General features: G+C 53.2%; 7 protein-coding genes and 2 non-coding genes across 9 annotated transcripts; 3 read left to right on the top strand and 6 right to left on the bottom strand.

Annotated features, from left to right (window-relative positions):
- Positions 1-211: 211 nt before the first annotated feature.
- BO97DRAFT_340911 (uncharacterized protein) lies at positions 212-1,062 on the bottom strand (the record flags this gene model as incomplete). The annotated part of the gene is made up of 2 exons (XM_025691616.1): positions 212-876; positions 972-1,062. Coding segments are annotated over 2 exons (756 nt in total), but the record flags the coding sequence as incomplete, so codon positions are not given.
- A 1,158-nt stretch (positions 1,063-2,220) lies between these two features.
- On the bottom strand, positions 2,221-2,293 carry BO97DRAFT_t87. The gene has a single exon. It is a non-coding gene; the product is annotated as a tRNA-Thr (tRNA).
- A 283-nt stretch (positions 2,294-2,576) lies between these two features.
- BO97DRAFT_t92 lies at positions 2,577-2,673 on the top strand. Its single transcript has one exon. It is a non-coding gene; the product is annotated as a tRNA-Arg (tRNA).
- Positions 2,674-3,043: 370 nt separating this feature from the next.
- Positions 3,044-4,678, bottom strand: BO97DRAFT_466090 (MFS transporter; the record flags this gene model as incomplete). The annotated part of the gene is made up of 1 exon (XM_025699569.1): positions 3,044-4,678. One exon carries the CDS (start codon positions 4,676-4,678, stop codon positions 3,044-3,046), a length of 1,635 nt encoding a protein of 544 aa, XP_025553506.1.
- A 1,445-nt stretch (positions 4,679-6,123) lies between these two features.
- On the bottom strand, positions 6,124-8,024 carry BO97DRAFT_386935 (putative GTP cyclohydrolase II). The gene is made up of 4 exons (XM_025693561.1): positions 7,718-8,024; positions 6,703-7,659; positions 6,372-6,653; positions 6,124-6,314 (listed from the first exon to the last, which is right to left on the bottom strand). The coding sequence occupies exons 1-4, from the start codon at positions 7,823-7,825 to the stop codon at positions 6,309-6,311; spliced, it is 1,353 nt and encodes a 450-aa protein (XP_025553505.1). The 5' UTR covers positions 7,826-8,024; the 3' UTR covers positions 6,124-6,308.
- Positions 8,025-8,777: 753 nt separating this feature from the next.
- Positions 8,778-11,035, bottom strand: dbp5 (ATP-dependent RNA helicase DBP5). The gene is made up of 7 exons (XM_025694944.1): positions 10,999-11,035; positions 10,692-10,916; positions 10,410-10,587; positions 9,844-10,341; positions 9,554-9,791; positions 9,305-9,505; positions 8,778-9,247 (listed from the first exon to the last, which is right to left on the bottom strand). Exons 2-7 carry the CDS (start codon positions 10,765-10,767, stop codon positions 8,975-8,977), a joined length of 1,464 nt encoding a protein of 487 aa, XP_025553504.1. The 5' UTR covers positions 10,768-10,916; positions 10,999-11,035; the 3' UTR covers positions 8,778-8,974.
- Positions 11,036-11,408: 373 nt separating this feature from the next.
- BO97DRAFT_404303 (putative actin polymerization protein Bzz1) lies at positions 11,409-14,386 on the top strand. Its single transcript, XM_025694943.1, has 6 exons — positions 11,409-11,677; positions 11,737-11,763; positions 11,852-12,379; positions 12,425-12,505; positions 12,552-13,716; positions 13,803-14,386. The coding sequence occupies exons 1-6, from the start codon at positions 11,633-11,635 to the stop codon at positions 14,192-14,194; spliced, it is 2,238 nt and encodes a 745-aa protein (XP_025553503.1). The 5' UTR covers positions 11,409-11,632; the 3' UTR covers positions 14,195-14,386.
- A 1,081-nt stretch (positions 14,387-15,467) lies between these two features.
- Positions 15,468-16,763, top strand: BO97DRAFT_433014 (uncharacterized protein; the record flags this gene model as incomplete). The annotated part of the gene is made up of 4 exons (XM_025697576.1): positions 15,468-15,668; positions 15,793-15,897; positions 16,047-16,339; positions 16,388-16,763. 4 exons carry the CDS (start codon positions 15,468-15,470, stop codon positions 16,761-16,763), a joined length of 975 nt encoding a protein of 324 aa, XP_025553502.1.
- A 2,784-nt stretch (positions 16,764-19,547) lies between these two features.
- BO97DRAFT_283394 (putative Cu-dependent DNA-binding protein) lies at positions 19,548-20,708 on the bottom strand. The gene is made up of 3 exons (XM_025691088.1): positions 20,474-20,708; positions 20,279-20,415; positions 19,548-20,105 (listed from the first exon to the last, which is right to left on the bottom strand). The coding sequence occupies exons 1-3, from the start codon at positions 20,547-20,549 to the stop codon at positions 19,596-19,598; spliced, it is 723 nt and encodes a 240-aa protein (XP_025553501.1). The 5' UTR covers positions 20,550-20,708; the 3' UTR covers positions 19,548-19,595.
- Between the last annotated feature and the right edge of the window lie 892 nt (positions 20,709-21,600).

The raw sequence follows: 21,600 nt of genomic DNA, 5'->3' as shown, positions 1-21,600 counted from the left end.
AACTATATTGATTTTATGAAATTATGTGACACTTTGAGTCACGCGAGAGAGAGATCGAACATTCAAAATTCTGAACTACAATTTGGATAAAGGCAGGGGCTTGGAACAAATGAGGCGCAGCGGTGGCTATAGAAGACACGTTCATCCTCAGAGGTGGGCTGGTTCTGTGTCAAATGAGATGGTTTGGTCTGTTTTCAACACTCCCTGTTCACTAATCCCATAGGCCGTATAAGGTGCCATAGAGAATATCTATATTCTCGGTATCGGCTGGGGTTGCTTCAGCCGAATCGGCCTGGACTGTCTCCATCACCACCTCAGCTTTACAAGCCATCTGAGTGGACAGGGGATAATTTCTCTCTGCCCACTCTAGGCGTCGATGAGAGGGCACGAAATCCTCAGGAAGATCATAATGAAACAACCCGGGTCGGAGGACGAGAATCACGCGGCCCTGCCGCTTAGGAACGAACAGCGGAGTTTCTTTCCACTCCTCTCGAGCACCGAGACCCGAGAACATGAGTCCTGTAGAGGTATCAAACTGGTCCAACTCGGGGAGTTGATGGACTTTTACCTGTCCGCCCAGTTGGAACTCATGATCGAACATAGATTGCGCACCGTCGGCTATAATATTCATAAGGTGCTCCCGGCGGTGTGCCTCTTCGTCCGCATTCTTAAATTCATAAAGGAAGGGTTGAAGTCGGTCGTCTGCTAGAAGCTGATCTGCCAGAGTGACTGCCGTACTCGCTCGCCGCTTCTGGTTCTCGATACCGAAAACATAAGGCCGTTTGGACCGAGGGGTTTGGAATTCCAATTCGTTCTCATCCAGAGTGGCATGGCGAAGGGTGACCAATTTCCACCAGCTTGCATTGGCAGGGCTTGCTAAGAAGACCAAGGGTAAGCAATTCTGCCCGTCAGGATAAGGAAGAACAAGAAGCGCTCATCGGTGGGATTGAGGAGCCAATGAGAAGCCTTACCTTCGTGGAATTTTTTATGCAAATACTGAAGACGTTGGGAGAACGATGGGTCGCCGTGCTCATCTGTTTCGTCACGCTTCCCATCCAGAAATCAGAACAGGTTCTCGAGAAAGTGGGTAAACATCCACTTGTTGATTATCGCTTCACACAAGAGTCGCGGAAACCTTTCCCGGTATGGAGGAGAGAGTAGGGATTGGATTGTATCCCAAGGTTCTTGGATACAATATCGATCGAGACTTTGAATGATGGTTTGTTTCTGTTCCTCGGAAAGTGACGGTGTAGCTTCAGAGATTAGCATTCACGCGAGGCTATGACCTGCCTTATAAGAAGAACTGAGATGCAGCGATAGAGAAGTTGGTAGGGCTATTGAGATACCTTCCCAGTGGAGATGCGAAGATAGGCGGCTTGCAGGCTCTCTTTTCTGGTGAAGGGTGATAATGGCTTGCTGCCATCTAATAAGGCGACCTGCGTTAGGGCGGAGCTCTATGCTATCCCGGGCCTACTGTGCTAAGGCACTGGTACCTGGGCTAAATTGGATTGCATTTGGAGGAATCGCTGGATAGCAGTCGAATTTATTCGAACGCCTACACACTGATTTAAGTGAAGTACTACCTGCTAAGTGGCTATGGGCTTGGCAATACAGGGTCAAGATGGAACGGAGCCGACGGGATTATGATGTACGGGACTCACCCCGGCGGTCACCCGCTTTCCTGCCATGTCCACTGACGACGGCTCCTTGGTCATTTCCCCATACGCCTGAACGGCGTCGTCAATGCCGACAAGGAGCGTGGTCGCTGCGCAACCGGTGCTGGCACTGGCAAGAGAGCATGCGCGGTTTGCGCAGAACATGATGGTGATGATGGAGCTCATTCAAGGCCCCCTGAAAGGATAGCTTTGCTAAGTAGTTTGGTGGGCGACCACCAGCGATCCTTCCTCTTGTATATGTCACTCTTGGTCTTGGGCCTTCTCTACATGAAGAAGTACCTACATTCAAACTGAAAGAACGCGACGATCACAGTTAAGCGACCGACAGAGCAATCGATGCAGTCAGTGCTTTGACAGCTTCCCGGGCACGACAAGCCACTGTGATGCTGCATACGAAAGTATCATTCGGAGCCTGTTAAGCCCAGCCACAATAAGAAAAGCATGTACAATAGAGCACCTCACTCTTTCAGAAACAAAGAAACCCAAACTAACGCGCTTCTCCCAGCCGACCAACCAACACAACAAAAGAGAAAAAAAGAAGAGATGCTCACACTCGGACTCGAACCGAGGATCTCAGCATTACTAGTGCTGCGCTTTACCATCTAAGCCATGCGAGCGGATTGTTGACTAAGCGCCCAGAACTTAATCTTATAACCCACCAAACTCACCCAATTCAACCCACCTCCATCTCTATACAACCTACCCCTGCATCCAAATCCAATAACTCAACGCCCAACACCTCAAATCCGACCCAAGAAGTCTCCAGCACTTGAGGAACCCAGACAGAAATCTTAAGCTACACTCAAGACCCACCAGCGTGGTGGGGCCGCGGCGCTGCGGCCCGCGACAGAAAATTAAGTGGAGCTATCATGGTGTTCGGCGCTGCTACTGTCAACAACAGCCGGGGTGGTGTAGTGGTATTAACATTGCAGAGCCCCCGGGGCCTTAGGCCTAGCGGGTGGAGTGCAGATTCTGGGTTCGAGTCCCAGTCCCGGCAATTTCTTTTTTTGTTTCTTCTTTTGCTGCGTGAAGGGGTGGTTCGTCATGGGGGCGTCATGCCGGAGGGACGGCGTGGGTGTTGGCTGGGGGGAAGGGTGGTGGATGGGATTGTGTGATGGGAGGTTGGGGGAGTTGATGGCAGATGTGGGTCTTGGTAAGGAACTGAGATGGAGAGAAGCTTGATCTTAATCATGGAGATTGAGTATTAGGAAGAACAGGGCTTCGAGGCAAGGGGGTGGGCGTCTTGATATTGAGTACTACGACTCCGAGACGGCATAAATCCCCGCTTCTAGAATCTGATCGTATGGCTTGCATGCTGCTTGTTATTGCTCGTCTATAATATCTATTGATGGACGCAATACTCGATTTTAAATCTCAGACGATCTTACACCCACATCCTGCCCACCTTGCACCTCTCGAACCTGCACGTAAGACTCCCGGAGCATCCGATCAAGACATGCATCCGCCTCAGCAGCATAAAAGCAGCGCGCACGAATCAACGGACCATACTTATATAAGACAAACGGAATCGGAACGCACGCCAGAGCCAGGAATGCCGGTACAGACGCCGCCCATCGTGGGCCCAGACTCTGATACATTTGATCGGTGAACAGAGGGAACACCGCCGAGAATATAGACACCATGACCATACACGCAGCCATGATAGATGCCGCATAGACCGTGTACGAGTCGGTCAGATAGTTATAACACGGCAAAGAAACCATGAATAGCCCATACCCAACCGGGACACTCGCCAGGATGGGAACGATCCAGGGAATGCTGACCGGGGCTATCGTCCACGCGAACCAGAACAACCCCACGGGGAGAGCAATGCTGGCGCCGAAGGCATCCGGGAGACGGTATTCCGGTGGTAGCCGGTCTGTGCTGCGGTGTCGGGTTCGTGCCATCTTCCTGCTATAGCGCGTGTGGGAGACATAGATGTGTGGAATCGATAACAGAACACCCACCAAGATGCCGATGAAGCTCAGCCCGGTGTCAAGAGTGCTCCACCCGCGAAGCTGCTGGAATACGATTGGGTAGGCGGCGAAGGACATGTACAGGATTCCATAGACGGTGGCGTTATAGAGGGCAATGAGCAGGACGATCGGTTCGCAGAAGAAAAGCACCCACGGTCGGACGAGGATTGTGCGCAGCTGACCACCAAGCGAACGCTCGTTGCTGCCATGCATTGCCATCGTGCTGCGGTATACTCGGCCAGTTGCTTTGCTCAATCGCTTGGCGCGATTGTCCAGAAGCACGGGCGCATATGTTTCTGGGAGCAGACAGAATACGGCCAGGGCGATCACGGCGGATATAATGGCCATTGCACCCTGAATCCACCGCCAGCCGCCATAAACATCGACCACGGCTCCAATAATTGGGCCCAACACGCCGCCGATGAATGGAACCCCCGAATACGCCGCCATGGCCATGCCCCGGGTGAGAGCTGGGAACAAATCGGCCACCACACCCCCCGAGACAGCCATGGCCGCGGACCCCAAGCCGCCCGCCAAGAAGAGGAGGATCACCAACGCTCCCATATTGGGAGCCGCGGCCGCTCCCGCACTGAATGCCGTCAAGAGCACACTGCTGGCAAGCATGACGTTCCGACGGCCATAGGCCTCGCTTACCGCACCCCAGAGCAATGGGCCCAACGCAAAGCCAAGCACGAAGAACGAGGACCCCAGCAGGGAAACCTCGGTGGAGACATCAAACTCTTCGATGAGGTCGGTCAGCCCGGACGAGTACGCGGAGGAGCAGAGCGCCGGCACGAGAGCGGCCAGCGTGGCGAGCACATTAATAGCCCATTTCGAAGTTTCGCGGAAGTTCATGGGATTGCGAGGGTCATCCGCAAGCCAGGTGACAATGTATGGGTGAGAATCAGTCCCTGCGCCTTCATATCGGTGGTTGAGAATGTCTTGAGTGATGTAGCCATTGTCGTATATCATGTGTAGAAACGGGACTTTCCTGTTCAGGACTGCATATTCCCGGGAAGGGGCCATCTTCACTGGCCGCGGAGTATCAGTAACTACCACCTCCAGATCTAAGCACTTGGGGACAGAAAATGACAATACTGACTATGACTCAAATCTATGCTCGCTCTCCAGGAGCATCGAAGGCTGCACTCCGCCAGTCTGTTCCGCGTCGACATCATTCCTATAAAAAGACCTCAAAACCAGCACCACCGAAACACAAACCCAAAACAAAACAACATTCAGCGCATACCTAATCTTCACTCCACATATCCTAGGGAAAACAGTCAGCCCGACGTACAACCGCTTCCTACACCCCAAGTCCGGACCACGAAACTCGGTGCAAGTAGTCAGTCACCGCTTCTTCTCACATGAGGTGTCCAATCCACGCAGCGATCACCCAGCAGCACCAGCATAAGCATTATAAGCTTTCCAGGTGGAGCCATGAAGCGGCCCAACGCATCGCATGCCTCTTGATATGCAATTGTCTCGTGATCTGTCTGATTCACGTCTTCGCTCAGAATTTTCCGACTCGTGAGATAGTATCACACACAGACAGAGGTCTCGGCGGCTGCAACATCAGCTCTTGATCGGGTTGTCCTCCGGGTGGATGCGCGTGTCTCGCTCCATTTCGGGATTAAGATTGTGATAAGTGCTAACTGCAAACTACTCAACGACAGAGAGAGTCTGTATGTCACCGACGACCAAAGCCGAACATCTCGCTGATCAGATCGAGTACGGTGAACTGATGTAGGGGTTTGATCTCAGCCCAACCCGAAGTTTAAAGCACTGGAAGCGTGAAGGATAGAATAGACCGGTCAGGACTCGTATGCAAGCACAGATAAAAATTGCAAAGTGGGAGAGCCAATAAGCTTAAGCTCCAGACGGGTACTACGGTAATGCAGTCACGTATAGAGAAACAGCACGTATTCCTATAGTACAGTTTCCAAGACCAAGAGCTTTGTTTGGTAGACCTTGAGTACAGACATATATACAGCATTTTATCCAACAAGCTAATATATAACCAAGCGTACCTACCTCAGCAAATACAAATGATCGAACAGCTGGTTGCGCTGTCTTGTACAACCGACTCGAAGAAAAGAAACCCTCTTCATCTTTCTGCTCGATGCGGCAACATACTACCCGGTGAGTTTGCGTTAGCATACGTTGGGCACCGGAAGACCGAATCATTCCTGTTTTGTTCTCCGGGCTGGGAGTCGACAAAGCCTGGTTTCATATGAACTTAGTATCTGACCGGTTGTCTTGGCGACAGGTGTTATGGTGCAGTCCCTCAAGCATGGCCGGTGTGCGTGATGCTGCGGGCGATATATGCTGCTTCTTGACTGAGTCTCGCCAAATCCTATTTGCTTCGCCGGTTATTGGTCGTGGTAACTACGAGATTACGGTGTAGCGTGAATCTTTACTGTGTACGAAGGTTTCTTTCTTGATTCCTGGATGTTTCAATTGAGAGGACTGGCGCGAGGGACATGTTTCAATCTATGAGGAAGATATCCTTCGGATCTAATCCAATGACAAATGCGGCTGTTCATGTCATTTCGATCTTCACAATAGTAGCTATGCAATTCTGGTATGATCACGAGTCCAAAAAAACGCCAAAGCAAAAATATGGTGAGAAGGACCACAAGACACGACTGTGAACTCAGTGCTAGCAAGAGTCGGTCAGTTTCAGCTTCAGCTTCAGTTTTCAAGAAAAGCCACATACCGTAACATCCTCCCACTTCTCCCAACCGCGTCCACGAACGGTAGCCAGCTCGTCCATCGTGTACTGTTTGCCGGTGGTAAAGTAGCCCGCATTAATCTTGGCGTCGATCTCCACGCGAGAATCGTTGGGGATCATGTCTTCCGGGATGGGCACACGCTCCAGGATCTTGATCCCTGAGTCGACGATCGCGTCATGTTTCATGTTGGACATGGACAGCATGCGGTCGATCTTTTTGATACCCAGCCAGTGCAGGATGTCGGGCATGAGGGCTTGGAAACGCATCTGGCACCATGTTAGTGTTTGCATGACGCAAGGGTTGGAACGCACTTACGTCGCGCACACCGGCAATGTTCTCCGTCCGGGTGAAGTACTTATCGGCCGTGTCGCCGCCGCGCTTGCGAGCATTGTAAACCAGGTACTTGATCACCTCGCCCAGAGCACGTCCTTCCTTCCGGAAGTAAATCACCACACCACTGCCCCCATTCTGCGCCTCCCGGATCGCCTCCGCAATCCCGAACGCCAGATACGGGCGGCATGTGCAGATATCCGACTGGAAGACGTCACTGCCATTGCACTCATCGTGAATGCGCAGCGCCAGCCGCACATTCTCATCCGAGACCCTTTCCGGCGGGCCAAAAATATAGACCGTCAATCCACCGATTGGCGGCAGGAACACTTTCAGGTCCGGCCGGGTAATCAGCTCGGGGTAGCTGCCGCCCGTGTGTTCGAACAACGTGCGCCGGAGCGTGCCCTCGTCGACGCCAAACCGCTCCGCAACCCCTGGCAGATACCAGACGGGCTCGACGGCGACCTTGGTGACACGAACATCGCCGCCAGAGTCGACGACGATCGACCCGTCGACGTCGAGCTTGCCCTCACGCACGGCCTCGCCGATCTCCGCCAGCTTCATATTCGCTCGGGTGACGGCCATCGTGGGGCGGATATCCCAGCCGGCGCCGAGCTCGTCCTTGAACTGGTTGACGATGTCGTGGCCGTAGGGGTCCATGGACACGATCTTGGTCTTGTCGGCCCAGGCCGGCTGCCACGGGAAGTTGAACGTCGGCTCGCTGTTGCGGAGGTCCGGGCGGAAGTCCGTGTCCAGGTCCCCTGCGGCGATCGCCAGCGCGTTGTAGATGCTGTAGCTTCCGCCGTGGGCGCCCATAGCGTTGCGTCGCTTGAGGAGGTTTGCGCTACGAGACACGATGACCGGACCACGCGATTTGGCGTCGGAAGCGCCCCATTCGAGGGGAACGGGGTCGATCCCGCTTTGGCCGGGGTAAGTGGTCAACTGTGTAAGTGGGGGATCAGTGGGGTTGATTCGGAGAGAAGAACACGGCAAAACATACAACGATGTGCTTGCTGTAACGTGAAGTGGAAGTCGGCGACTGGACGACAGTCGTCGCCGCCTCAGTGGGCTTCGGGGATGTATCCAGCTGCGGCATGCTGGCAGTCATGGTGGTGCGGGGGAAGGAAACAGAGTGTGAAACAGAGTATTGGGGGAAGAGGACGGGGGAAGAGAGGGAGGATCAAGGCAACATAAATAAGGGGCTGGAATCGAAGCCAGACAAAGAGGAAGAGAAGACAACGATCGGAGAGAGAGCTTGGGAGGGGAGAGAGGGGGAAAAAAGGGAAGTTGTAGCTTGTATGGATGGATTGGGGGGGGGGGGGGGGGTGTTTGTAGTGTTAGTAGTTAGTTAACTAGTTAGTGGTAGTGCTGGGCATACCAGACTGCATGTGACTTGGGCCCCAATGCTTCTGCCTTTCCAAGTAGTTTCCCTTTCCAGGCTCTCTTTCATTCCTGCCTCTCTTTCTCTGCCTCTGCCTCACTTCTCCTCCCTCTCCACTTTCCCTTCTCCGCACTTCCTTATCCTCCTTCCGGCTTATCCCTTATCCTTATCATGGTCGGGACCCGGCCTTATCTTCGCCGCCGCCCCCCCGGTCGATCAGGGCTCAATGATAAGCTCAGATACTAACTACTGTAGTTAACTACTTGATCCCCTGTCAATCTCTTTATCAGAAGCCTGCTGCTATTTCTTGATTGAGATCTGGCGAATTAAATGGTGGGGATGTCGATGCATGTCTTTATCCACTACCACCAAACTGCACGGTGACGATGAATGGAGACAGCAGGGCGGCTGACCCAACCTTGAAACCCCTCATTCCAGTGACCCAAAGTGTTTGCCCCAATCTGGCAGCCGATTCATCTTCCAAGGATTTGCTGACCTTGATTCCATGGCTACCTTCAAGCTTTTCTGGACTGGCTGAGTCTGACTCACTCCACTGCACATTGTCCCACCTTCTACTCCTGATCACATGCTCATTCCTGGTCATCGTCACGCTATGCTTAAAATGATCTACAGAAAACATCCCGGATGGTCTCGAGCACTGCAAATACAGTTTTGTTTTGTTTTGTTTGGTCAGCAACTCAACTCAAATGTGAACTGGTATCTATTAATATGTGCGCAATCTTGCAGCCATCACGGAAAGATTCATAAAACTCATGCGGATCCCATAGTGCAGCCCTCGCGTTAAACCAATTTGCTCCAACCAACAACCGATCCGCCGCCATCAAGCAGTGACTTCAACCAGCAGGAAGTCCAGAATTACCGGAAGTTCGCCTGGGCACGGGTGTTCTTGAGTGTCTTCTTGATAATGTCCTCCACCTCGTCCCAATCTTTGGTGTCGATCCGCTGGATGCTGGTGTTGAAATACTTCTGAATCTGGTTGAGCATCTCCCACTCGTCGCGGTTAGAAACGAACGAGATCGACACGCCAACACGACCGAACCGACCCGTACGACCGATACGGTGCAGGTAGGTCTGGAAATCCGCTTGGCGGGGTGCACGAGGGTTGGCCTGGTGGATTTCGGGAATATCCTATTCATGGCAAATTAGCATGGTGCGAGACTGATGACACAGTTCGGGGAACCTCACGTAGTTGATGACCATGGAGACGGTCGAGACATCAATTCCTCTAGCAAGGACGTTGGTAGTGATCAGGACCTTGGCGTGGCCTGCGCGGAACTGGTCAATAACGGCATCACGCTGAGAACCTTCAATGCCACCGGTCAGGGAGGCAACGGTGTGGCCTTCGGCAACCATGCGCTTTTCGATCTCGACGGCGGAAGCACGGGTCTAATCCGAGTTAGCAAAATCCCGGTGAAGAGCTTCCAAACCACGCACCCTGACGAAAATAATAGATGACCCAACAGTAAGAAGGCCGTAGAGCTGGACAAGAGTCTGGTACTTGTCCTCTTCATCGGTGCAGTCAAGGTATAATTGCTTGATACCCTCGACGGTCAATTCCTCGTGCTGAAGGGTAATCTCGTTGGCATTCGGTGCGAACTTGGAAGCGTATGCGTGAACGTGAGCAGGGAAGGTGGCCGAAAAGAGCACAACCTGGATGTCTCTGGGCAATAGACTGCGAAGCTGTTAGGAATTGTGGTCTTCGGAGCGGGGTGGACGAAACTGACGCCTTGACACGGATACATTGATCGCCAAGACCCTGCTGGTCAAGCATGTTATCTGCCTCATCCAACACCAGCACCTTGAGCTTGTTGGCCACCATAATGCGCTTCTTGATCATATCCATCACCGTTCCTGGTGTACCAACAACCACCGAGCACTCCAACCTAGCCGGGCGCGCGTTGGTATCGGCAGGCACAGCAGTTCCAATGGTCAAATTAGGGAGGAATTGGCCCATAACCTGAATAACACCGACAATCTGACGCGCCAACTCGCGTGTAGGGGCCAGGATCAGGGCCTGCGGGGTCTTCTGCATCTGCTCTGTGGTGAGGTCGAGGCGGCTGAGGACATTGAGGGTGAATGCAGCAGTCTTTCCAGTACCTGACTGGGATTGACCGACCAGGTTCTTTGCTGGGTTGCCGAGCAGAAGGGGGAGAGCTCGTTCCTGGATTTTGGACGGTTTGCGGAAGTTCATCGCCGTTAGTCCTTGCAAGATGCGGGGATCGCTACGGAGCCACAAACGTCAGCTTCACTACAGACAGCAATATGCGGTTGAATGTAACATGGAACCTACAGGCCAAGGTCCTCAAAGTTCTTGACGGAGAAGAGAGGGTTGTTCGGGTCGGCTTGAAGATCACTGAGCTTGACTTCAACGGTATAGTCCGGTTCCTGGAGGTCGGAGCCGCCCAATGCAGCAGGAGCGCCATCCGTCTGATCAATCTCTTGAGTGGTTTCGGTAGTGGCGGTAGTCTCTGCGTAAGAGGACTGGATTAGCGTTGTTCTGGATGGGATCGACCGCGATGGAGGTTGACACTGTCGTCAGGTCGAAGGTAGGTATGCGATGTGTTGTCCATACCTGCAGGCTGAGGTTCTTCAGGCTTGGAGATGCGGTCGGCGAGAGAGCCGCCAGCAGGCTGCTCGTCGGAGGCCATGATAGCTGTGATGGATCGGCGATGACAAGTGAGGAAATATGTGTGCTTTGAGGGGAAAAGGCCGCTGAGTTCCCGACTGAGAGGGGAGCAGCGGGGTAGTTCAATTAGAAGCTAAAACACGCAACACAGGCTTTTTCTGACAAGAGACCCTAACGGAGTAGTCAGAGAGATGTTCTTTCAAGAGCAGCGAAGAAAGAAAGACAGGATGAATGAAAGTGAGATGACTCGTACCAGTCACAACACAATGCGAAGTTTTGGTAACAGCGGGTTGCTATGCTTTGAGTTCCTGTTCATTTGCTCATCACTAGACAATGATCGCGGAAAAACCAGCCCAGACCGCCTGTCAACGTCGCTATGCCTATTTGGGACAGTTGACAGGCAGATGGCATACAGCCCCCATTGAAGTAGGCGGTGAATCACATCTGAACCTCTCCTCACCATACGGTACCTTACTCTAGCGGCATGGGGCTGAATGACGTAGCTCTCCAACGTGGCCTGACAGCCTCGTTCGGTATTGTCATCGGGCAATCTTCCGTTACCTCACTTTACTCCATCCAGCCTAAGAGGTATTCTTCCCCGCTTCCTTCCATCGCCCAGTAAAACAGTGAGAGTGTCTCTCTCTCGCTCTCTCTCCCCAGGTATTCTTATTAGTGATTGTTGTCCACTTTGGCTTCTTTTGGCCCCCCTCCCGTTTCCTGCCATTGCCATCGGTCGCACAACAGGGTTTTTCTTCTGTGGGTGGTTGGTGGTCACATTGTGCGTCTCCTCGGGTCTCCTTAGGCCGACACGTTCCGGTTTCCCCTGGTTTCGCATCCCCGTCCGTCTTTCTGCGCCGTGATCTCCGCCCAGCGGATTGACCGTCAGCATGGCAACCCCGGATGTCGCTCCTCATTTTGGGGCAGAGCTCAAGGTACGACGATACTGCAACTCAGGGAGGCAGGCAATGTCGCTAATTACAGCATCGGATAGGATGCCTTCAAACCAGTCAACAATTGGGTATGTCCTCCCCCCCGCATGTTCGTCCGCGCGCGCACCGCCCACCGATGGTCGATCCGAGGTTCCGTGCTAAGCCATCGCTCCCCAGGTATCCCATGGCATCGGGTGGTTGGATGAGATACAACAGTTCTACCGCGAGCGCAGCGTGATCGAGAAGGAATATGCGGCCAAAATGACGGCGCTGTGTAAAAAGTACAACGACCGCAAAGCGAAGAAGATCAGCACGCTGAGTGTAGGAGATACTCCAAGCATGACCCCGGGCTCCCTCGAAAGTGCCTCGCTCACCACCTGGACGACGCAATTGACCGCCATCGAGGCGCACGCCGCCGAACGGGACCAGTTTGGCACGGATCTGGTGGTCCAGATCGCGGAGCCGCTCAAACAAGCCGCTGCTCAGTACGAAGAGCTCCGGAAGTGCCATGTCGACTTCCACGCCAAACTGGAGAAGGAGAGGGACTCGTCTCATAGTGACCTCAAGAAGGTCAAGGGGAAATATGACGGCGCATGTCAGGAGGTGGAGGCGCGACGCAAGAAGATGGAGAGCTCGTTTGACCACAGCAAAACCAAGGCTCAAGCCGCTTATCAGCAGCAGATTCTGGAGATGAATAACGTCAAGGTGTGTAGCCAAATCGCGTCCTCTTTCGTGCGCTAACAGAGCCAGAACACATACCTCATCAGCATCAACGTGACGAACAAGTTGAAGGAGCGCTTTTACCATGAATATGTTCCGGAGTTACTCGATGTATGTTCTGCTATACCCGCCATCGCTATAGTTCTGACGTTCGCAGGGCCTGCAAGACCTCAATGAGACCCGTGTAGCGAAGCTGAACTCAATCTGGGCACAAGCCGCTCAGCTGGACAAAAATTATCTGACTAGAAGTGTGGAGCACATGTCTAATCTCTTACACGAAATCCCACGCAACCTCCCTCATCTCGACTCTCTGATGTTCCTGCGCCACAACACCATTCCCCTACAAGAACCTGCCAACGTGGGCTTCGAGCCCAGCCCGGTCTGGCACGATGACGAGGCCCTCGCAACCGACGAAACTGCCAAGGTCTTCCTGCGCAACATCCTCAGCAAGAGCAAGACACAGGTGCGCGATTTGCGAGTGGAAACGGATCAAAAGCGTCGAGAGGTGGAGGCGGCCAAACGGGTGCGCGAAGCGATTCGGCAGGGCAGGGACAAACGGAGCGAAGTGGAAGTGGTCCGGTCTATATTCTTCCTACAAGAGACGTTGCACGAGATTGACCGCAAACGCCTGACGGCCGAAGTTGAGACGTCTACGATTATGTCCGTAGTGGGCGACCTATCACTGGGCGCACGCAATCACAACTTTAAGTCGCAAACGTTCAAGATCCCCACTAATTGCGACCTCTGCGGCGAGCGTATCTGGGGTCTGTCGGCCAAGGGCTTCGACTGCCGCGATTGCGGCTACACGTGCCACAGCAAGTGCGAGATGAAGGTGCCGGCGGAATGCCCGGGCGAGCAGACGAAGGAAGAGAAAAAGAAGCTCAAAGCAGAGCGACAGGAACTGGCCAACTCCACCCCCACCTTAGATCTGGAGCCGTCGTCATCCAGCGGACCGACGGGGGCGCCCTCACTTACGCGCAAAGACACTATGAACTCGCTCAGTTCTGGCTACGCTGTCAGTGCTAACCGCTCGTTGTCGAATGCCGCTAGTCTCTCTCCATCCACCGCTGAATTACCTGCCTCAACCCCGACGCCACCAGCCACAGAGACCAAACCCGCCGCGGCTGCTGCCAAACGGAACCGCATTCTTGCACCACCGCCGGCCCAATACATCAACAGTCCCCCATCAACGCCAACTCTCAGTTCCAACCCGACAACTTCCTCCGAGCCCCGAGGCAAGATGCTGTATCCGTATCAGGCACAGGGAGAGGATGAAGTCACTGTCCAAGAAGGCGATGATATCGTGATTCTGGAACCAGATGGTGCGTTCCGAGCCCTACCCTATCCAAATTGGATTCATCTCACCTTCTACTCCTGTTCCCTCCTCGTACAAACTAACGTAAAGCAGACGGATCCGGCTGGCTTCGCATCCGCACCCCCGCAACCGGAGCCGAAGGCCTCGTCCCAGCCTCCTACGTCGACCCGGTCCCCACCCACGACCGCCCAGCATCTACCTACTCAACCACCTCCTCCGCCTCCGCCTCCGTTTCCACTCTACCCTCCGGACCGGGGTCCGGCAGCAAACGCATCGGCCCCGCCGTGGCCCCGCGCCGTGGCGCCAAGAAACTGGCCTATGTGGAGGCGTTGTATGACTACGAGGCCCGCAGCGACATGGAATGGAGCATGACTGAGGGGGATCGGTTCGTGCTGGTGAACCGAGATAGTGGGGATGGGTGGGCGGATGTGGAACGGGGAGGTGTGACGAAGAGTGTGCCGGCAAACTATATCCAGGATGTGTAAATATCGCTTTTTCATGTGTTCATTGGGCGGGGCTCTATGAAAGAAAGAAAAGGGGAAGTTGGACTTGCACAGTGGAAGAGATTGGGGCGGTATAGTGTAGCTTTGGATCCGTGGACATGGATTGCTAGTTGGATTAGCTGCGGATGGGATTCAAGTCGATGTTGAGGTGGATGGGGTTACAGTACATATACCAATATACGTACATCGATGTTGTACAGTACATATTCTATGAGTCATGCTCAGTTGGAGGGGGAGATGTTGTTCTTTTGCTATGAAAGCTTTGTAGGGTTGTGAAGCGCTGTCTATTGTGTGGGCAACAAGCCAAGCCTCTATATTATATTCAATGAGCGAAGATAGTCCTCCCGTGCGCCTAAACTATGAGGTTGTCATTGACGGGGTTAATTTAGTATATGTCCGGTCGTTCCCATCAGTTTCTGACGCTAATTCGCCGACCCCAGTATATGTTGGTGCTCGGCACTACCACCATAAATTCGGCAGTTCATAGCTCCAAGCTTTCAAGTTACAATCAACCCTGTCATGATGGTTCGCGACCTGGCACTTGCCATCAGTATGGACACTCCGAAGCCTCGTCTTCAGCTGATGCGCGTAATGCCTCTTAGCGGCTGGAACATGCAAGTCCCTGAAACCGGCATGACATGATACCAGCTCTCCATTGGCGTACAAAATCAACCGTGTGATTGTTTATGCGAGGCACCAAAGTCAGGCCTTGCATTGACTTAGGATGATTACTTGGCGCAACAAGCATAGTTATGATGATGCTGACCAGAGGCGCTGAGGCGACAGGGATGTCAAGGCTGGTCTGAAATGGGCACAAATACACTCTTCAAACCAATCAGAAGCTTGTGTGAGCAGCTGACGTGTCACAGCACTCTTGAAGCAAACAAACAGTGCCTAGCTTGAGTCACTAGATGTATCCCTGAGCAAGAGCACTCCTCCGTGCTGGATTCAAGTTGCGTGGTTCAACCCGCTGGGCTCATCCATTTGCATCCTGGGCTTCGCTCTGTATCCATTTTCTTTTCCTTTGGCGACATCGACCATATTTTTGAGATTCGACTACATGTGAAAAGCAAAACAAAGTAAATCTGGCATGAGGATGCGGTGAGATTACCCAGCCTTGCGACCAGTACCTAAGACGATAATGCGGGGAGAGTCAGCTGGAGCTGCTTACTGCTTGTCATACTTCAGCATAACTTAAAAGCTTCGATCCGCCTCCGTCAAGCCACCCACAGCAGTTTCAAGTCGCGGTTCCAATATGAGTTCCTTTCTGGACAGACCAGCAGGGTCTCCTCCTTCAGGACAAATCTCGAATCTCGATGACCCGCCAAACCTGCTTTTAGTGGGACGTGCGATACTTCTGCTGACTTGGTTTCTGTCCTCTATTCCCGTTTTCATTCGCCTGTACACGAAGATCTTTATCGTTCGCGAATTCAGATTCTCCGACTGTATGTATCTCGTGGGTATACGGAAGATGTTGGGTATAGTACTGAACAGGATATGCAGATGCCATGCTTCTGGCCTGGGTACACTCCACACCCACCTGAACAAAACCAACACGAACCTCGAGCTGATCTCCAAAGGGACTCGGCATGGGCTACCTAGCGACGGGCTGGCTGATCAACGAAGCTGCACCAGGCGTAGACCAGTGGAACCTGCGCCTACGAGATTTCATCAGGATGCTTTACGTACGCATCCCAGCATCCCAGCGTCCCAGCACACAACACCTTCCTAACCAAACCAGTACTTCCGCCTGGACTCAATCATCTACGGAATCTGCATCTTCTTCATCAAACTCTCGATCCTCATCCAATTCACCGAGATCTTCTCCATCTAGCGCGACCTATTCTTCTGGAGCTGCCACAGCCTGGTTTGGCTGAACTTCATCTTCTATACGATCTGCACCTTCCTAGAAATTTTCGCCTGTCGCCCTCTCTCAAAAGCCTGGGATGTGCTAAATACCGACGGATCCTGCCTCGTGAACACCCGACTCATCAACATCATCTCGAGCGCCTTCAACTCGGTCTCAGACCTGATGCTTCTCCTCCTACCACAGACGCGCATTTGGCGACTACACGTCAAGCTCCGCAAGCGGGTTTTCGTGTCCGCGGTCTTCCTGTTCGGTGTTCTGTGAGTGGTTCCAGGAACCTTCGAAATTCTTGCTAACTGGCGTGCCAGGGCCACTACCTCATCGATCATAAGGCTGGTTTATACCGTCTTACTATACACCACAACCAATAATCTGTCGTACTATAGTTGGATGGCAGGTGTCTGGACCCTCCCGGAGATCGCATGCGGGATCATCGCAGGCTGCCTTCCTTCACTAGCGAGATTCTTCCGTCATCTCGCTCGGAGTACTTTCTTGGCCGAATTGAGGAGCTTTCCATATAACCTGATCCGATACTCATCGCATCCAAGTCGAAGACGCCCGGACGGGGACGGTGAGGAAACTACAGCGCAAGTAAACAAGACTCGGGGCGTGCCGGATCGATTCCTGCTTGCTTCTTTTGCGAGTGCACGCGCAGCCGCTTGTCCCGCGACCCAAGCCGGTTGAAGCCCTCGAAGGTACCTGCCGTGTGCAGCATGTTCGTGTCATTCGCCACCGCGTACGCGGGGACGGTGATGTCTTCCACCTTGTCGATCTTGTCCTCTCAGTACGCGTTGAGCGAAGTCTCTGCCAGCGCCATGCGAGGCCCGTCTTCGACGTACTGGTTCCCTGCGAACGTGGTGATCAGGCCCTCCAGGAACCCCACGGAAGGGATGCCCCCGCGCACCGTCACGTTGCGGTACAGATCCACCAGGACTTCCCAAAGACCGATGGCCGCCAGATGCGGGGACTTCTCTGCAGCGATGAACCATGGTGAGATCGCCAGCCACGAGTGCCCGCTGAAGGCCACCTTCCCGGTGCACCAGGGCTCGCTGGCAATGGCTTCCATCAAGTCGTATCCGTCCTCCGCGAGTTGTCAACCGAAAAACGCGATGTTGCCGTCCGAGGCATACGTGCCGGGTGCGTCCGGGTTGACGATCGCGTAGCCGTGAGCCACCCAGTAGGCTGGATCAGGGCCCTCGAACCTCTGCAGCTCCGACACTTGGGATAGGGGCATCCTGGAGCGTCCGGGCACGTCTTCTAGCCACTGGCCGCCTACCTGCTTGCCGTACGGGCTCCAGACGATGATGACTGGCACTGGCTCGTCTTCCACTGGGCGGTACACGTCCGTGTGGATGATCGGTTGCAAGGACTGCAAGTGGCCCAACAGGGCGCAAATTAGGAAAATCAGACCTCAGAAACGAGAATCCCGCTAGCAACCAAGTAGGCGATCAAGGTGCAGGCAGAAGTAGAGCTCAGGCAATTTATCTCAGACAATTGACTTGGACTGACCAAAACCAAGTTTCCTGTGAACGGAAGAGATGTACGATGGAATAGATTGTCTCTCAATAAGGATACGAATGACAGGAAGAACACGCGCTTTTTTGGACCCCAGCTAACTGAGGGCAGCCCTGAATGATGAGCTTCAAAAAGATATCAAAGTGAGACTGAAGGACAATTCACGATCGTAAGTCCGCGGCGGAAATTGGGCTACATTGATAGTGTATTTGTAGAAACTGGCTCGGCTGAGGATGTTTGCTCTTCAATCTAAATTATCATCACACAAAAAGATTCCCACATACAAAATACCGTGGTCTCGTAAAACGACGAGCCCGCAGTGTCTACTACCTCTGTTCAGAAACCATGGCAGGTTGTTAGGGCTGGGCTCGGCCCGTCCGTTCTAGTGACGTGCCCGCTCTTTCCGTGCCCGCCAGACACCCTCCGCAGTAGCTTCAAACCACGCATGCGCAATGAGCATTCAAATCACCTCTCCTATCTTCTCTTTGCCTTGCAATCATGTCGGACGAGACACCGTGGTGCGTTGGGTGGGAACATTACCCGGGGGAGAGAACCCGCGCGCTCAGGATGGAGGATGGATTTGGGAAAGTCCAAGCCGAGCTGCGATACCGGGAGCACCGCCGACTACCTTCGCTCTCGCTATATGAAGTGCAGGCAGGAACTTGAGCGCAAGTTTGAGCAGCAAAAGTACGAGAGGTACAACAGAGGCTTTTAGAGCAATGCCTCTGAAACTGAGACTTGCCCCTCGGTCTACACAGTATGGAAACAATGCTAAAGTATCATTTTGATAAGAAGCTGAGCGCCTTACGGAATACCTACACGCGAAGATTTTAGTGATTTAGGATTATACAACTATCTAGTTCACTCAGTGATGGCCAGTTTCGCGAAAGCCCTAATAGTTAGGAAGTTAGGAAGTTCAGCTTTCACGCTACCTCGCTTTCTCACCTGTGGAACCCAACACCGTGGGACTCGTTGACACCGGGACAGTTTGACGACACTGTCTCCCCTTCCCATAGCCGTCTCAGCGGAGCTCAATCCGCTGCTGGAGAGAAGAGCTGTAGGGATAGCCTGGAACAAAGAACAAGGGGTAAAATTATCATTATTTGCGGCTGGTGTATAGCAACTCATATCGCTTTGAACAGTTAGGCACAACGCGGTTATACAGTATGAAGTATCAAAAAAGACATGATCAGCATAGTCCTCAATCTCACAAAGCGTGATGCTTTCGGACCACTAAGGACACTCGAAGGGCAGCCGTTGGCTGACTGGTGGCGCGGACGGGATTGTCAGCATACAATGGGTAGGTAGATGAAAGAGTAGACTTAACAAACAGCAACAATAATATGCTAACTGTCGGAGTTGGGCTTGTTTCCAACGGGAAAGGAGGAGAAATGTTGTTTCTGGTTGTATGTACAGTACTTTATCTCTTAAGGTTGTGGTTGTGGGATGGTAAGTAAGTATGTGGTTGTACCGGGTGTGTAGCTGTCCGCAAGGTGGGGTGAGCTTAAGCTTGAGCTTGATCTCCTTAGACTTTGGGAACTAGCGGTGTTCCACGGTAGTGCAGTGCCATCTGTTTCTTGTGTAACAATTGTCGTTGGTAGACACATTACGGCTACAGACAGCTGTCTAGGCCCGAGAAATAACTAACATATCAGATATTCTCGACACGGTCGATACATATACTATCGCATTGTGTATATACTGCTAAGTACGCAAGCCTATATACCGATCCTCAAAACCACCGCCCCCAAAAACCAACCACCCCTCCAGCTCACGATCCGGAAACACAGTAAACCCCATAAAATGAAAAGTATCCTAGGTCGGTTCTGTGCTCCCCGATACAATACGATACATCGAAAGAAAGATCCTCGCCATAGCGATCACGATCATCATCAACTCGTGTAGTCATCAGTCATAACATTTGCCAGATTAATAATTTTTTTGTGTGTTCTGGGTAGGTCGACGGGCCCGTCGGTGAGAGCGACGGCCCGTCTGCAAATGTTATACCGTGTCTCTCAGGACGGCTTCATCCGACAGCCACGACCAGTCGCCCTGGAAGACGTCCGCGGGAAGGGAGTTGACGTCTAGGTCTTCGAGGGCGTAGATGGCGGCGGCGCTCTCGGCGAAGGAGACGCCAGGTTCGAAGAGCCCCGGCTCGTCGAGCGGGTTGACCATGCTCAGTGAGGTGGGCATGTCGACCATCGTGCAGTAGGGTGGGGAGGCGTAGGAGCCGGAGCTGTGGAGCGGGAGATACAGAGGGCTGTCGCCGTTGGGGCTCGTGGCTGAAGGCATGAGGCCCTGCTGCTGCTGGTGGTATAGTTGAGACGGTGGGCTCGAGGAGATGGTGGCCCTGGGGCGAACCGCCGCCGCCGCCGCAGCCCCGTGACTTGGAGGAGAGTGTGAGACACGACTGGCCTCAGCACCGCTACCGCCGGTGGACGGTGCTGGGCGCGGTGCGATGGGCTTCAAGGAGCCCACCGAGGTGGAACGAGGAGATCTGCCAGCGGCTCTCTGGAGAGAAAGCAAGACGCAAAAGAAACCCACATCAGCCTAAGACTGTCTCTGACAAGAAGAGGAGTGTACATGCGGATGTGATGAGTGATTCTGGTTTCTAGTGCATATGCTTGTAATACTGGTGGTGTGGCAGATCAGGGGAGAGAAGATCCGGATGGTGAACGTTCTACTTTTGATGATTGACATTTGGCCTCGGCCTCGCGCTTGAGCTTGGCGTGATCCTCGGGCGCTTCGCAAGGTGTGCAATTGCAGACCGAGCAGGTCGCAAACGGACGGCCTTTTCGGTTGATATGAATTAGTGGTCGATCTGAGATGAGTCCAGGTTAGGTAGTTTGCAAGAGAATTAGAACGGGAGAGGGTCATACCATGGTGCTTGCAGGTAGTCACACGGTGACCGCGAACGCAAGCTTCACAGGCCCACTTTTCACCGTCGATGAGCATCCCTTGATGGAAGTATGAGTGGAATTAAAGGCTGTCATGATGACCAGGCGGAGGGCAGGATTTATAGGTGAGCAAACACCTGGGCGGGAAACCAGCGGTCGAGCGAAAACCGAGACAGAGGAGGCGCTCCGATGGGGGAAGTAGAGCCCAGATGGAGCGTTACTACAGAAAAAGGCAAAGCCGCATGGGGACGGGCACAGCCACGGATCGACTGCATGGATGGCAAGTACAGTACAATACAAAAGGACAGCTCGGTAGAGGGAAAATGGGGGGAGAGGGGTGGGAAATTGGACGAGCCAGGGGGGGGGGGGGTGGGAAATGGAGACCGACCTGAGAGCTGAGGGTGCAAGGGAAAATTATTGCATGCGTGGTTTTTGGCTCATATTTGCCGCGTTATGGGGTTCCTCCTGGTCGGACCCAAAAGTCCCAAACAGTGGAGAGAAAGAGAGAAAGAGAGAAAGAGAGAAAGAGGCAGTTCCGAAAAGGCATGGCCCCAGGCCAGGGCCAGCCAGGGCCAGGGCCAATTCTATGGCTCTATGGCTCTATGGGTCTATGGCTGACCTCCTCTTCCTCCTTCCTGTTCCTCCTCTCTCTCTCTCTCTCTCTCTCGCTGACCGCGGATCCCATCATGATATAATCCCTAATAAAGTGCGATGAGCATGCGGGATTTTCCCTAGCGAAATATCGGTCTTGTTGATAACGAGATGCCGCATCCGTCTTAGTTGCGGGCAAACCGATGGTGCAGCAAATTCCCGCATACAATAAATTGAAGCTCGGCTAGCATCCTCGCGGTATAGTTACAATCATATTCCTGCTGCCTTGGATTATTGGCAATGGGCAGATGATGGGGTTCAATCGCAGTAACAGGGACTTCCTGGCGATTGACTCCTGAACGTGAATCGTTGTTCAAAGATGATCGGAGGGAAATCGACATTCGCATTCGAGCCCCCGAATCGAAGACCCTGCCAGCTGCAGACCGATAAGCCAAAACGCAGAATCAGAAGCAGAGCTGCACGAGAGCGCCAAAGCTCGAGCCATGGCGGGATGGAGG

Source organism: Aspergillus homomorphus (assembly GCF_003184865.1).
Source record: "Aspergillus homomorphus CBS 101889 unplaced genomic scaffold BO97scaffold_9, whole genome shotgun sequence".
Classification (NCBI taxonomy): Eukaryota; Fungi; Ascomycota; class Eurotiomycetes; order Eurotiales; family Aspergillaceae; genus Aspergillus; species Aspergillus homomorphus.
This window is presented reverse-complemented; position numbering and strand designations above follow the sequence as displayed.